Source organism: Arachis duranensis, chromosome 8 (genome assembly GCF_000817695.3).
Source record: "Arachis duranensis cultivar V14167 chromosome 8, aradu.V14167.gnm2.J7QH, whole genome shotgun sequence".
In the NCBI taxonomy this organism is placed as follows: domain Eukaryota; kingdom Viridiplantae; phylum Streptophyta; class Magnoliopsida; order Fabales; family Fabaceae; genus Arachis; species Arachis duranensis.
The window spans coordinates 6,001,067-6,017,776 of record NC_029779.3 but is presented as its reverse complement, the minus strand read 5'-3'; the positions used below and the strand labels follow the sequence as shown (position 1 = coordinate 6,017,776).

At 34.0% G+C, this 16,710-nt stretch overlaps 1 protein-coding gene across 1 annotated transcript; it reads left to right on the top strand.

The window, feature by feature from the left end:
• Positions 1 to 11,069: 11,069 nt before the first annotated feature.
• Positions 11,070 to 15,544, top strand: LOC107460409 (polyadenylate-binding protein RBP47C'). Its single transcript, XM_016078776.2, has 6 exons — positions 11,070 to 11,911; positions 13,119 to 13,584; positions 13,704 to 13,759; positions 13,848 to 13,978; positions 14,098 to 14,194; positions 15,040 to 15,544. Exons 1-6 carry the CDS (start codon positions 11,546 to 11,548, stop codon positions 15,199 to 15,201), a joined length of 1,278 nt encoding a protein of 425 aa, XP_015934262.1. The 5' UTR covers positions 11,070 to 11,545; the 3' UTR covers positions 15,202 to 15,544.
• The last annotated feature ends 1,166 nt before the right edge of the window (positions 15,545 to 16,710 follow it).

Sequence of the window (16,710 nt, the reverse complement as noted above, 5' to 3'; positions counted from 1 at the left end):
ACACTCTCACTAGCCTAAGCTAATCAAAGATCCAAATTAAGTACACTTATTATTTTTCACTTTAAGGCTAGTAATGTACTAAAATTAAGAACAAATGGGTTTAGTATAGGCTCAAAGTTGGCTAACAATGGTAGATAAAAGGTAAGGCTATTTGGGTAAGTGAGCTTGAAACGATGGCCTCAATCATATAAATACTTTCATACACCAAATAATGGACATAAAGAATCAAACAAATCAAAGATTACAATCATAGAAAGAGAATAATACACACAAGAATAAAGAATAGTGGTTATATGATATAACCACACAATTAGGCTCAAAACTCACATGCTCGTGTGTTCTTAGCTTAAAAACATGTTCCACAATATATAATTCAAGCAAGTTCTAAAAAAAATTTTACTCAAATCAATTGGGATGCCCTATAGATAAATTTCTTGGAAATTTTCATTATTTTGACTAAGCTTATTATATATATGCAAATCAAGAAAATGCAACTAAAAATTCTAAATGACCAAAAAATGAAATGCAAAAGTATTGGGATTAGAAATTTGTCACCAAAAAATGCCGATTGTTCGGACAACCTCCCCACACTTAAAAGTTTGCACCGTCCTTGGTGCATTCAAAGATGAGCAAAGGGGTACGGTGACTTTCCGGATTGCCACCTTCAGATGGTGGATCAATCGATTGCTGCATGTTCTTTCTTCCGCTTCCGTTTTTACTTATGATAACTCACCCATGAAAAATAGAAAATAGCACAGTAAGATGAGAAAATGCAAAAGTAAGGAAGCATAAATTGTTGGAATGAGGTAAGAACCACTAGAATGGAGTGAGTGAATTAGTGCGACATTAAGGAAGAGTTGTGTGTGAGTTCTAAGTTGCATGCGGTTTAGAACACACACACTAGCATAGAGTGCTATGTCACAATTACACAAAAGAAGTATGCACTTGATGATGAGATTTGTCGTGTCAGTATAGAATTTTACACAAATAAATTCTCGTTGCAAGTATAGTTCTAAACCAACAAACAATTCCCACATCAAACATTTGAGTTGTCACAAGTACAAACTCCAAATAAGAATTAAACGAAGTATTTCAACTCCAGGTCGTCTCACAAGGAATTGCAATGAAGTGTCAATTATTGGCTATGAAGATCAAGTGGGTTTGATTTTTGTAATTTGCAAGAAAATATAAAAGCACAAAGTAAATGACAAGAAGGTAAAATAACAAGAACTAATAAAATAAAGGAAGTACTCTTGGCTAGACATAGGTAATTGAGATCATCATCCTCGTCTACAAACCATATATTGATAATTATAAGGAACCAAGCTCATTAAGTCTACCTCCAAAAGCTTTAAGTACGTATAATCTACTCCTAAGCTTGAGGTACGTTAAATGGCTCGATCAACATCAACCCATAAGTCCCAACCTATCTACTAATTAGATTAGTAGTGGGTTAGTGTTAATGAGTATCAAATTGATCACCAAGGGTTCTCAAATCACCAATTCAATGAGACCCAATGACTCAAGGTCACTCAATTCTCTTAGCCTAGGCCAAGAGTCAAGAAAACTACTCAAAAATTAGTGTAAATATTTCATCAAACACTTAGAATGAAAGAACAGTAAACATCACCAAATGTAAAAGTTAATAAGATCCATAACTATTATCAACAAGAGATCAACAATAACAATGGAGGTAACATAAAAGAGACATAGAAACATGAAATTGCATTCAAAGAAATCAAGATTCAACGATGGTTCATAAACATAAAAATGGAAAAATAGAAAAATTAACAACAAGAACTAGAAGAACAAAGGTGTAACAATAAGAAATTAAAAGAGAAAACTAAATCAAAACAAGAATTGAAAGATGAATTTGAGAGAATTAAACCTAAACTACCCTAAATTCTAGAGAGAAGCTCTCTAGAATTCTATCCTACATGATGCTAATGCTACAATCAATTGCTCCTCCATTACCCAAGCTTGAATTCTGCATGAAATAGTATCAGAAATGAGTTGGATTGGGCCCAAAATGGGCTGCAAAATCGCTGGCCACGATTTCTCTTTAATGAACCACGTGCTCCATCGGCGCGTACACGTACATGGCACGTGCGCGCCCCTAAACGCGAAGCAACATATGGTAAAATTTATATCATTTCGAAGCCCCGGATGTCAGCTTTCTAACGCAACTAGTACCGCCTCATTTGAACCTTAGTAGCTCAAGTTATGGTCAATTGAGTGCCAGAAGGTCAGGCTTGACAGCTTTACGGTTCCTTCATTTCTTCATGAGTTCTCCCGCTTTGCATGCTTTTCTCCTCATTTCTTCCATCCAATACTTGCCTTATGAACCTGAAATCACTCAACAAACACATCAAGGCATCGAATGGAATTAAAGTGAATTAAAATCACCAATTTTAGGGCCAAAAAAATATATTTTTACACTTAAGCACAAATCAAGGGAGAATTGTAAAACCATGCTATTTCATTGAATAAATGTGAGAAAATGTGATAAAATCTCCCAAATTAAGCACAAGATAAACCACAAAATCGGGGTTTATCAGCACTTCACTCATTCTAGTGTGCTTGACATACTTCAAAGAAAACTTGTAGGTTAAGACAACCAAACAAGCAATAAAGAAGCATAAAAGCATTCAAGCAAAAATCAAGCAATTGTGAATTGGATAATGAATGGACATTGATTGATGTGTAAGTAAAGTTAGTGAACCAAATGAAATATAGAACTCACACATCAAACAATGACATATATTGGAGTTTGTTTGCAACACCTAAGTGACATAGAGGTGGAACACATGGGTGCTATGGAACTTAGGAAAAAGAAGATAGAAACTAAACTCAATCACATAGCAAGCATGGTCCACAAAGCTTCATAAAGCTTAAAAATGTGTCACTAGGTAAAATTTCGATCCAATTTCACAATTCCAAAATCTCAATGCGTGAAATAGGTGATGTGAATAAGGGTCAATCATAAACAAGCATCATCTAACAAAAAAATGCATTGATAATACACAAATTGCCTCATCACAGATAATGAAATCAAATCACATGATGGCCAAAACATGTAATTCAAAAGATTTAAAATGCTTGAAAGGCAATTCAAAAGTACTTAGTGTCCATAAATGTTCAACAAGAAATAATCAAAACCAAGTAACAAATATAACCTCAATAAAGAAACCCAACAATGAACAATTTCATCATCAAGAAACAATGGTTCAAATTAACAATCCAACACTTATCACCTAAAACAAAAATTAAGCTAACTAACTAACTAACACATAGGAATGATGTTAGATAGTTCATGGTAGTGGTGGATGATGATTGGAGGAGGGAAAGAAAAGAAGAGAAGAGAACAAATGGGAAGAAGAGAAGAAAAGAAAAGTGGTGAAATAGGGGTGGGGGGTCACGCGTGCGCTTCATATTACACGTATGCGTCAGTGGCAGAAGTGGCGTGTGACATGTACACGTCAAACAAGCGTACGCACGATGGTCAAAAAGAGAGGTGCGACGCGTACGCGTGAGTCACGCGTATGTGTGGGTGAAAATTGTGCTAGAGCCACAATTTCAGCACAACTCGCGCACAACTCTTTGATTTTTGTACCATGGGTTACATCATCAGGGTGTCACGCATACGCGTAGGCGAGGCGTACGCGTGGGAGGTTGGAATGCTGGAGTCACGCGTACGCGTGGGCATGCGTATACGTGGTTGGGTGCTCTGTTTTTCAAAATTTTCCAAGTTCTAGCACCAAATCAAGCATTCCAAACATCCAAATAGCTACCAAAGCACCATCAAACCTTATTGAACATACTAGACTACCAAATAAACTCAACAAACTAAGCAAAACATGAAATTAAGATAATTTTACCAATATATACAAAAGAGAAAAATGAAAAGATTTTATCATGGTGGGGTGTCTCCCACCTAGCACTTTTGTTTATTGTCCTTAAGTTGGACTTATGGGGAGCTCTCATCAAGGTGGCTTGTGCCTGAATTCATCTTGGAACTTCCACCAATGCTTGGTCTTCCATTGGTTGTCAGAATTTCCAACCAAGTGCACCAATTCTTAGTGAAGTTCTTCACAAGTTTGGAGCTCCCAAATTTGATCTTCCTCTTGTAATCCAGGATCCCAAACCTTGTTTTCACACCCGTCTTCAGGTTGATCATGGTAATTCCCTCCGAGTGGCATGTGATCCGAATTCTCATGAAGGCATCCAAACATCCTCCTAGACCCATGTAATTGAGCACTAGTCCAACCTTTGCTCCTAAATTTTGAGCTTCTAACCATAGTGAACTAAGAATTATGATGCCCACCACTAATCATCTCTCTTTTGCTCTTCAACCCACAAATATTTCTAAGTTGACCATCCGTCTCAAGAAACCATATTCAAGCGGGATAATAAAGCTTAAGGACAAGAATTTTACCCACTCAAATGTAAAGGTTGATGGTAACTTAGGAGGAGATGTCTCCAGCGATCTTGATAAGGCAATTTTCACTCCCGTCCATCCTCTTTAAAGGGTTTCTACCACTTAACAAGATGTTTCAAGCTCTACCTCTTGCGAAACTTCCTTAAGTTCACATTCTTCCTCACCAATGTCATCTAGCTCTTCCCTATCACTCAAGTCATAAATGGAAGGTAGAGTAAAATCTACCTCAACATCAAACTCAAGTTTAGTGGGGAAGGATTCATCAAGCTCAAAAGAATCATATGTTGATGAAGAATCATCATAGATAGGAGGACTTGTTGCTTGTACCATTTCTTCCAATTCTTCACTCACAAACATGACTTGGAGGTTGTGCACTAGCCTCCTCAACATCAATTTTAAACTCTATGGAAGAAGGTTCTACAACTTGAGATTCCTCTTTACATTCAACATCTCTTAAATCTTCAACCACTTCTTCTGTTTCAATCATCTCGACTTCTTCCTCTTCTTGCAATTCTTTCTTCAACTCCTCGTCTTCACCTTGAAGCTCCGAATTCTCCTTCTCATTGTGCTCCTCAATTAATCCTCCACATCTAACAATAAAAGTGTCTTGGATATTTGAATACAATGATGCCAACTGGCTCATCACTTCAGTTAAGCTAGCCACGAATTTCCCTTGCTTTTGGCAACGAGCTAGAAGTTCTTGTTGTCCTTGCATTAGGAGTTGGAGAGATTCATCCAATGAAGGTGGTGGTGGAAGAGAGAATTCATCTGATGTTGGAATGGTAGTGGCTCTAGGTATGGTTCATATGGTGGTTGGTATGGTGGATATGGGTTAGGATCATATGGGGGTGAATGGTGGTATGAGGCTTGTGAGTGAGGTTGTTGAGGGCTATGTTGAGGGGAGGAGTCATATGCATGTGGTGGTTGTGGTTGATAACCACAAGGAGATCCACCATAGCCATTGAATTGGTATGCATCATGGTATGGCTCTCGATCATGGTACGGTGGAGGTTGTTGCCATGAAGGTTGATCAAATGCTTGAGGCTCCTCCCACCTTTGATTGTTCCATCCTTGATGCATATCCTCATTGTAGCTTCCATTCCCTACAACATAGTTAGAACTAAACTCATAGCTAAAGGGGTGAGAATTCATGGTGAAAAGAGAAAATAAAATCAAAGACTAATAATAAATGAAGAAAACAAACTCCTACAACTAGCAAAGACTAACAAACAAACCAAAAATCAAGCTATTTACAATATTCACATATAAACAATAACCAATAACAAGCACACATTGCAATTCCCCGGCAACGGTACCAAAAAGTTGATGTGAGGATTTATACTGGTTCAGAATTTAACAAAATAATTTTGTTGTGAGTATAGTCCAAACCGACAATCGATCTTCAAATCAAAGTTTAATTTTTGGTTGTCACAAGTCCAACCCAATAAAAATAACCGAGAGTATTAGTCCCGGTTCGTTCTCCCTAGGAATTACAATCGAGTGCTCAATTATTGGTTATGAGATGCAAGGGAGTTGGATTGATAAAACAAGAAATTAAAAAGGCAAGAAATGTAAATCAAACAACTAAAGAAAGTAATTACTAAAGAGAGACATTCATGGCGAGGATTGAGAGTCTACGCTTTCTATCTTAGTCACTAATCATATTACAATAATTATCAAGAGTTAATCCTATTAAGTCATCTCCAACATCGGAAGAAAGTACAATGTTATCTTCACACTGAGAGAAAGTCAAATAAGACTAGTTAATCTCAATCCATAAGTCCTAATCAACTTACTAATTGAATTAGCAAGAGATTAGAGTTAATGGAAACAATATTAACTAACAACTCTAGATCACCAACATAAGTTGGGTATTAATGACTCAAGATTGCCTAATTTCTCTTTCTAAGCCAAGAATACTCAAAAAGCTACTTAAACATCCAACCAAGCATTTATCAAATACTTGAAAGGCATAAAATAAAGCATGGTAAAATAACAAGAACTATAAAATCTAACAACTACTAATTGCAAGGGAACAATAATAACAACTCAATTAAACAATAAAGGAACATAAAACATAAATTGCATTAAATGAAAATCAAAGTAACAAGAGTGCTCATAAACATAAAAGAGTAGCTCAAAAGAGAAATTAACACTATAAACTAAGAGAATGAAGATATAAGAACAAGAAATTGTAAAGAAAACTAGATGAAAACAAGAATTAAATACTAGATCTAAGAGAGATTAACCGAATTCTAGAGAGAAGAGGGAGCTTCTCTCTCTAGAAACTACCTAAAGCGTGATCCTAAGCTAATCTAATTGTTCCCCCATTGTTCCCTCTTGAATTCAGCATCAAATAGCATTAGAAATGAGTTGGATTTGGGCCTAGTTGGCTCAGAAATCGCCCCCAGCGTTTTGCCTTTAATGAGGTTACGTGACCAACGTCACGTGTGCGCGTGGATGACGCGTGCCCGTCGCCTTGCAAATTCCCTCCTCACGCGTACGCGTGGATGACGCGTGCGCGTGGGCTTGAGTCCTCTAAATCCACATTTCTTCGTGAATTCTCCATTTTGCATGATTTTCTCTTCACTTCTTCCATTCAATCCTTGCCTAATGAACCTGAAATCACTCAACAAACATATCAAGGCATCAAATGGAATTAAAGTGAATTAAATTTACTAAATTAAAGGCCTAAAAAGCATGTTTTCACTCTTAAACACAAATTAGGGAGAATTACAAAAGCATGCTATTTCATTGAATAAATGTGAGATAAGCTGATAAAATCCCCTCAATTCAACACAAGATAAACCACAAAATTGGGGTTTATCAGTTGGAAATTTCAATCAATAACACTAGGTCAATATATAAACTCATAAAATTTTTTGTCTTTGCGATACAATAGAAGAACATAGAGTACAAGTGCATATGAGTGCTAAGAGTCAATTTTTAACTTATTTTCTTTTGTTTATTTGATTTATTTTTTTAAAATTTTGTTATTATTTTTCTTTGATCAATATTTTATATTTTCATTGTTTTTTTATTTAATTATTTATTCTTTTATTGTTTTGGTATAATTTTATCACTAATAATTTTGACATAAAATTACTTTAATACCATAATTAAATAATTTTTTAGTCGAATTCATTTTTTTTAGAAGAATCTATCTATTCTTCAATATTTGAAATCTTAATACAAATTTATTTGGAAGTTCGAAATCGACCAAAAACGAGTGAAACAGTAATTATTAGAGAGTGGGTAACCGTTGAACGTGGGTGACAATGCTAGTAAACGGTAACTTGGTAAGGTGGCGATGACGTAATGACACTAATAATCTAGTGGAAAGTTCAAATGCATGGTTGAATAATAATGTTAATAAAATAAGTAATTATGAATAAGGATTTAAAAAAAAATTATATTAGGCGAATGGAATTATTATTTAAAATGTCGTTGAGGATGAAATTAAATTTGTTATTACTTTCCATTCATTGTTATTGTTCCCGTGCGTATTCAGAATTTCAGATACCTATAAGAAGAAAAAAGAAAGTAGTGTCTTCTGTCTTTTATAAATAGGGGTTGGCTTCTTGAAACAGAGGATAAGGTTGCCGACTTCATGTGTTTGTTAGTGGGCAAAGGCCTTCCACTTGCTTCATTCATATTGGACAAACAATGGGACATCTAACACTTCCCGGTTCTAGACTTCTAGTATATTATTTTTTTTAGCAGATATAAAACTAGGGTTTAGTTGTTGGGATACAAATCATACAATTATAGTACAAAATTACAAATAAAAAACATTTTTTTTTTTACTTTGGAGAAGTTTATAGTCACTATAAATGAAGTGACTACAGTGACTAAAAAATTTTTAACAATACTTAAAATATATTGCTAATATTAAAATTATATTTTTTATATTTTGATAACACTGAATTACTAATAATCTTTTTAATTTATAAGACTAATTGATTTATTTTGGAGTAATAACCTCCTTTCTCTGATTCTATAAAAATAAAATGTCTTTATTTGAAAGGAATCACGCTAATTTAGATGTAGTTGCAGAATCAATACAGTAAGAAACAAAAAAATTCTCAGAATTTTAGAGAATAAAATCTTTTGAATAAACAACAAAAATTTTATAGATTTTTTTATTAAATATTGACAGATTTTTTATGGTCAACTCTAATAATATTATTTATAGAGGAGTTTTTCAAGACAATCTAAAAAAATTTATCAAAAAATTTTCGGATAATTTATGAAGTTGCTCTATTATGTATGCCGAATTATGAAGTATATATAATTAAAGGTTTTTGATGTTGCTATAACCAACAAATTCAATAATATTATGAATAAAGTCTTTTAAAAAAATAACGAGAATTCCATAGATCTTCTTATTAAATATTGGCAGATCCTTCATGGCCAGCTCTAATAATACTGCTTGTAGAAGAGTTTTTCGAGACAATCTAAAAAGATTTATCAAAGAATTCTCTTGCAATTTATGAAGTTGCTCTATTATGCATGCTGAGTTATGAGGTATAATTAAAGGTCTTGATGTTGCTATAACTAACGGATTCAATAATATTATGAATAAAGTCTTTTAAACAAACAACAAAAATTTCATAGATCTTATTAAATATTAACAGATCTTTCATGGCTAACTCTAATAATGTTACTTATAGAGGAGTTTTTCTGAGACAATCTAAAAAGATTTATCAAGGAATTCTCTTATAATTTAAGAAGTTGCTCTATTATGCATGCTGAGTTATGAGGTATAATTAAAGATCTTAACATTGCTATAACTAACGAATTTTTAATAATATTATCATCTATTAGATTCTATGATAGCTATTAACTTCATAAAACATGACTGCCCAAGACATAATTCATGTTCTCCTCTGATGCAGGATATCAAAACCCTTGGTAGCCGTGTAAATCAAATCCTTTAGAAGCATACTCTGTAGAAGTCAAATTGTGTTGCTGATCTCCTAGCCAAGAAGGGCCAAGATCTCAACCTTGGCGTGCATGTGTTTGAATTTTCCACCTCGGACATTCTTCCTATTTTAGCTTTTCATAGTTTTGACTCTTTTAATATGTTTATTATTTATTTTTTTAGTAATTTTTTCTTTTTTTTTCTTCTTTCTCCTCTTTCGTTATCATCGTCGTCATTGTCACTATTAGCATCGTTTTCTTATTCATCTTATATCGTTTTTTTCTTGTTTTTATTTTATCTTCTTTGCTCATTTATTTTTTTATATAGTTTTTTTAAAGTTTTATAAAAAAATAACACAAAAAATAATAATAAAGAATATTGCAAGATAGTTTGCTATTTAAAACTTAGGAGCATTTAATTCAATTTTAAAATAATTTTGTTTCGATAAAATCTTATATTTACAAAGCATAAGAAGATACAAAAAAAAGTTTGAATCAATAAGGAAACATGAAAAAGAAGAATATATTGGGAGAAAGAAAAAGAAGATAAATACAAAGAAAAAGAAGTAGTAGAAGAAGATATATGGAGAGAAATTTTGGTGCCATAGCTAAAAAATTTTAATGTTATTTTTAAAAAATTTTAGTGTTTTTTTTTTGTTTCTGATAATTTTTAACTAGTTAAGAAATCTTTTATGTCATTGTTAAAAAATTTTGTGTCAAAATTCAGAAATTATATGTGTCAAATTTAAAAAAGTTATAATGTTATTTTTCTTATGCACAATTTAAAACTCTTTTTTTCTTCTTCTTTATTATTGTCATCATCTTCTTTTTCTTTTTTATCTTTTTCTTGTTTTACTTCCTTATAATTTTTTTATTTTTATTCTTTTAAAAAGAATAAAAATAAAAAAAATAAAAAATGTTGCAATAACATTAAAAAGAGAAAGGGAATAAATAATAAAAATACAACAGCGATAATAGAAGAACGACGGAAGAAAGCGAAGAAAAGAAGTGCGCGTGATTTATGCACATCTTTATGTAAGTAATTTTTATTGGGTTTGAATCAATTTAATTGAATTTTGTTGACAAAAATTATTTGAATATGTAACAGAATTTATAATTCAAATATTTAAATTTATTGTAATTTAATTTTGTATTTAGAGTATTTTTAAATTCTAATTTAATTGATACAATTTTTTGATTTAGATAATATTATTATTAATATAATTGTTTTAAAATCAATTAGAATACGTACTACCACAGTACCACTATACAGTCTATACTCACACGTATGTGTTTTAACTTTAAAAAAATGTAGTATTATTCTAGTTATTATTGTTATTATAATTTGGCTGACTCTTGGATCTAATTATTATTATTATTATTATTATTATTTAACACTTCTTTTTTAGGAAAAAAAAAGTATTATTATTAGGATGAGATTGCAAGAAGCTTTCGAGGATGATGGACCCAGTGTTACCTAGTACAAAGTTGCTGAATTCTGAATCCTAGGCAATTTCCCGTTTCGTTAATTTTCAGTGCCATTAACTTCCCAGCATCACTGAAACTGTGAAAAAAAAAATGACGTGAGGTTAATGTGACAGCCTTGCCTGCACACACCCCCACTTTAACTTGGTAAATCTTTTTTCTAAAAAAAAAAACTAATTTAAAAACTACTAAATATAACTATATTGTTTTTTAGAATAAAAAAAGGAAACCCAGTGAGAGAGGGGTGAAGTGAGAGAGAGAGGCATAGGCAAGAGGTGGCGGCGGATCCTGCGAGAGAAGGAAGCGAAGGCACAAGAGTGTTATGCATATCCCTGATTTAACAGATCTAACGCTTGCCATGTAGGCCCATTACACGATCCAACGGTCAATCCACTACCGCGTTCAGCAACCCAACCCGAGAATCCGTCATCCTCGTTCCTCATCAACCAACATAAATCATTCTCTTAGACCCTTGCCGCGACCTCTCTCTCTCTCTCTCTCTCTCTCTCTCTCGATTCCAGATTCAAACCCTTTCACTTTTCCATATTTATGCTTATGCATATCCCTGTTTCCTCATTTAGTCTCTAATATATTTGAATCTAAGACATTATTAATTAATTATTAGAAACAAAGCACACCAAAGAAGGAATAGAATAGAACAAGAGAGGGCGCACGGCTTAACACTAGTAATTATTTAAGATGCAATCCAACGGCTCTGATTCGCAGCAACAGCAACCAACGGACCAGAATCAACGCCAACAGCAGACGCCACCGCACCCGCAGCCACTGCCACTCCCACAGCAGTGGGTGCCGATGCAGTATCCCGCCACCGCCATGGTAATGCAGCACCCCATGCTGCCGCCTCAACATTACGCGCCGCCGCCACCCCAGCCCTACATGCCCTACCACCAGTACCAGCAGCAGGTGCCGCACGTTACCCCCCACCACGCACATCAGCACCAGCCTCAAGGATCCACCGCCGAGAACAAGACGATCTGGGTCGGAGATTTGCATCATTGGATGGACGAGAATTATCTCCACCGCTGCTTCGCTTCCACCGGCGAGGTCCTCCTTTCTTTTTTAATATATTATCCATATATCGTTTTCTATAACGTTCACATATAAGAGAAAGTTTTTATTTTTATTAATTTCTGTTTTTGTAGTTGATTCCATGAACGTGAAACTGTCCTTTTTGGGTACTTCAGTTTTTGTGTCTGTACTTTTATTTAGGAAAGCTTAGCCTTTTTTCTCATTATTATTAGTCTATTACTTATAAGCTTAGGAGTGAGTAGCTTTCTTATTATTGGTGAATACATAGTTTTGATAGCTGAGTTGGTATTTCTATGTTACATTATTGTGCTAATATTAACTAAGGATGCATGCTTGATTTCGGGCTGCTTCAAATCCATAACGTAAGAAAGAAGGGGACAGTTTTCTGCTGGTATATTTATATTTCTGGGATTAAAAGGTCAATATTGAGAAAATTCAATTCTTGATTATTTGGGTGGGTGTTAAAGATTGGAGAATGGAAAGTGGGGTGGTGGATGACTACTTTAACTTTTTCATATCAGGTGTCCATTTAAATTGCAGTCTCTGTTAATAGGTGCGGTGGCAATATTGTGGTTTTCTTGGTTTTCATGATTACCTTGTAATTGTAGTTATATGTCTGTGTATATCAACTTTGATTTTTTTAAACCTAAACCATAACTGCGAGAGCAATGGTAATTTAATGCATAATTGTCAGTGTCACTGTCCTTTCTTTTCAAACGGGAATACCTAGTTCAAAAGTGGGAGTAGCAGAATATAATTTTTTCACAAGGGGAGCATGTTATATTAGAAGAAAAGTAAAGAAAAGTAGCATGCTTCGTTCATCTAACTCTCTACTCTTATCAAGCAAATATGATAAAACTCTTATAGTATCTTCCCTAGCTATTCGATTTGACTTTGCTCTAATATAATTTTCTGACTTTTCATCATGCCATGCATCAATCTAGGCAGGTGGAACTATTTGATTCATTTTAAACTATATATAATAGTATCAGAACTTTGAGGGGATTGAGTGTTTATCTGCAAATTTCTGAACTCTCTGGTTGCATTTGCTTTTGGATTATTTGAAGCATGAATAGCTTAGGGTACGAATAGTTGATAACAAGATAGAGAAGTTTGCCCTTGTTACTTGAGCTTAGCTTTTGCATGCATCTAATGCTTAAGTGGTTTGTTATGATGGAAACGGTTCTTGACTTGTGATATATATTGTATATTATTGTTTCAGATTTCCTCCATCAAGGTTATTCGCAATAAGCAGACTGGTCTATCAGAGGGTTATGGATTTGTGGAATTCTATTCACACGGCACAGCTGAAAAAGTTTTACAGAACTATGCTGGAATTTTGATGCCAAACACAGAGCAACCTTTCCGGCTGAACTGGGCAACATTTAGCACAGGAGACAAGCGTTCAGACAATGTTCCAGACCTTTCAATTTTTGTAGGAGATTTAGCTGCAGATGTTACAGATAGCCTCTTGCATGAGACTTTCTCCAGTAGATACCCTTCTGTTAAGGCTGCAAAAGTTGTTTTTGATGCCAACACTGGCCGCTCCAAGGGATATGGTTTTGTCAGGTTTGGTGATGATAATGAGAGGTCTCAAGCTATGACTGAAATGAATGGTGTGTACTGTTCTAGCAGGCCTATGCGTATTGGAGCTGCAACTCCTAGGAAATCATCTGCTTATCAACAAGGCACAAATTCATAATCTGCTTATTCAAATTTCTTTTAATTTGTTCTGTTTCATGATGAACTTTGCTTATTACACACCTATTATTGATGTAATCTGCCCTTTTTTTTTTTTTAAATGTAGGAGGTCAATCAAATGGCACATCCAGCCAATCTGAAGCTGATTCTAATAACACAACTGTAAGTTTTTCAGCTTCTTGTTAGAATGTTGTATTTGTATTGTTAACGATATGTGTGGAAATATATTTCTATGGATGATTGGTTATAGATATTTGTTGGAGGACTGGACCCTAATGTTACAGCTGAAGATCTTAAGCATCCATTCTCCCAGTATGGCGAGATTGTCTCTGTTAAGATACCTGTTGGAAAAGGTTGTGGTTTTGTACAATTTGCAAACAGGTAATTGAAAAGTTATGGCCCTTTTGAAAAACCTTAATTGGTATGATTATTAAGAGTTGACAATTTTTTGGATGTGTCTGTGATAATCTAAAACATTGTGTACTTCACTTCCTTTGCAGAAATAATGCTGAAGAGGCCTTGCAGAAGCTAAATGGGACAATGATTGGCAAGCAAACAGTTCGCCTTTCTTGGGGCCGAAATCCAGCAAATAAGCAGGTAATCTGTCACTCAAACAGTCACATACACACACAGACATGCTTTATTGTTGCCATTATAGGCTTATTAATATGTGGGAACATATTCTGGTTAATGACCTATAACTCGCCCAGTAAAATGATGCATTGTACACTCTCTGATTAAGGAAAGAAGAAAAAATAAAATAAAATTTTGCATGTTGCTTAGAGGTGGCAAAAGACCTATGATCCACCGGCAAAGTCTACCTAACTCGCCAAAAAAGGCGGATTGAACTAGAAATTTAAATCTGCTTAAAATAGAAAGCCTGTCAAACTTCTGGCAGATTTTGGCAGACAGGCAGACTAATTTAAAATAAAAAAAAGGTCATCGGTAACCTTAATTCTTTTTCTCTTCTTTCAAAATCACCTTACTAATCCGTTTCTTGTTTTTGGCTTTTTTTTTTTTATAAATATGTAAATTTTTTTATTGAAATATTTTTTCCGTGTTTAAATTTTACAAAGAGATAGTTAATAATTAAAATATTAAAATCTTAATTAAAATTTCATTTTTTTGAAAAAAAAAATTATAGTATTGGGGCGCCAGCCCGCTTAACCTAGCCGGCAGAATATGGGACGGTTTGGCATTAACTAAATTATATAGTTTTTAACTAACTACAATTCAATTCAGAATTTGCATGGTCATGCACTTGTAGTTTTTATATATCATCAGAGCATTTAATGTTGAATTGTTGGCAAATCTCCTTTATTCTAAAAGTTCATGCAGTCATTTATTTTACCCTGACCTTTTGTTTCACTGGTACTTAAAGGTGTGATTTATTAAATTTGCTTTTATGATGATTTGATCCCATTGTATGTAATGCTAAACAGTTTAGAATGGAGTTTGGGAATCCATGGAGTGGGGCATATTATGGGGGCCCTGTTTATGATGGTTATGGATATGCATTGCCACCTCCACATGACCCAAGCATTTATGCTGCTGCTTATGGTGCATATCCCGTTTATGGAGGCCACCAACAGCAAGTAAGCTGAATGAAGGGAAGAGATTTAGATCTCACAACAGCATCAGACGGAAGTCACCACCTACCACAGCTTGGTTATGATGATGAGCAAATTAATTAACTTATACCCTATCTATCTATCTTATCCCCTGTAACTTGGCTTGAAGATGATGATCTGTTGAATTCTTAAGAATCCCCTCCTAATTGTGGAGTGTGGACTTGAATTTTGACCACCTCACGGTAGCAACAATGTAGAGAGATTCAATTAAATTATTCGTTTTAGACTCTGTAGGGGTAAGGGAGTAAGGACCAAACTTATTAGACTTGTCTATTGGAATAATTATCTTAAGTATGCCTGTGTGTGCTTTATTCCATTTGTTTTTCGCCACTTTGACGTATAAAAGGGTCATTATTTCTGCAACAATTATTATTGTTATTATACAGAGAATATCGTATTAGTTTATAGAAACCAAGTTAAAATTAATATTGTCAAATACTTCTATTTGTTGGTGAAAAATGAAACGAAAACCATTATGGGACCAGTCAGTCCCTACCTCATCATCACCCATCGATCCCTAAGTAGTAGTTGTTTTTCGTACGAGCTGATTTCAAAGGTAAGGATGAGGATGATGTCACGATTAGTAGAAGACTAAAAATATATTGTCAATAGTTGAAAAATATATGATGGAACATTAATTGGGTATGAAATTGTGCAGCGGCATAAAATGAGAAAAAAAGAAACAGTAAGTATATTTAGATTTTCAGAATGAATGTATATGATAGAGTTAAAGCGGAGATTTGTGAACATAGTGTACAAAAGGTGGACTTTGATAAAAAATAGGAGTGAATTATGGCCTATGTTGGCACAGTTTTTATGTATGTTTTAATAAATGGCTCAACATCTAAACCTTTTAAGATGAGAAGGGATTTTAGGTAAGGCGACCTATTATCTCTATTCTTGTTTATTATGATTGTTAATGTGATGCATAGAATGGTAGGAAAGGCGGTTAAAAACGAAGGCATATCCCAATTGAGAGGGATAATATAAAGTTATCCTATTTTCAATTTGCAAATGACGTCATATTATTTTGTTCACTTGAGGAGGAGACTATAAGAAATTATAAGAGGCTACTACGATATTTTGAGTTGATGTTGGGTTAAGCAGTAATTTTGATAAATTTAACTTGGTTCTAGTTAATTGCAAGCAGTAATGGGTGCAGAGTATGTGTAGTTTGTTACCGTATAAGGAGATTATTTTTTCAGTTAAATATCTTGGAATCTCCTTAGGAGCTAATTCGAAGTTGGTTAAGACTTAAAAGTCGATAATAGACAAAATGGAGGAAATTAAAAGCTCAATTTATCTAAAGCTAATGTGCTTAATAAAGTTGAAAAGATGGTTCTTATCAAGCCAGTGTTGAATAACTTGTATACTATCTGAATCTGTATAAGATGTCGAATGTTATTACAGGGAAGATGATTTTACTACAGAGAAGATTCCTATAGAATTAGGAGGATGGTGAGAACAGTATGGCATTGGTTA

Coding starts and splice junctions, on each gene's coding strand:
- LOC107460409 (XM_016078776.2), top strand. CDS start 11,546: ATGCAATCCAACGGCTCTGATTCGCAGCAACAGCAACCAACGGACCAG. Junction 11,912..13,118: donor GCTTCGCTTCCACCGGCGAG/GTCCTCCTTTCT, acceptor TTATTGTTTCAG/ATTTCCTCCATCAAGGTTAT. Junction 14,195..15,039: donor GAAATCCAGCAAATAAGCAG/GTAATCTGTCAC, acceptor AATGCTAAACAG/TTTAGAATGGAGTTTGGGAA.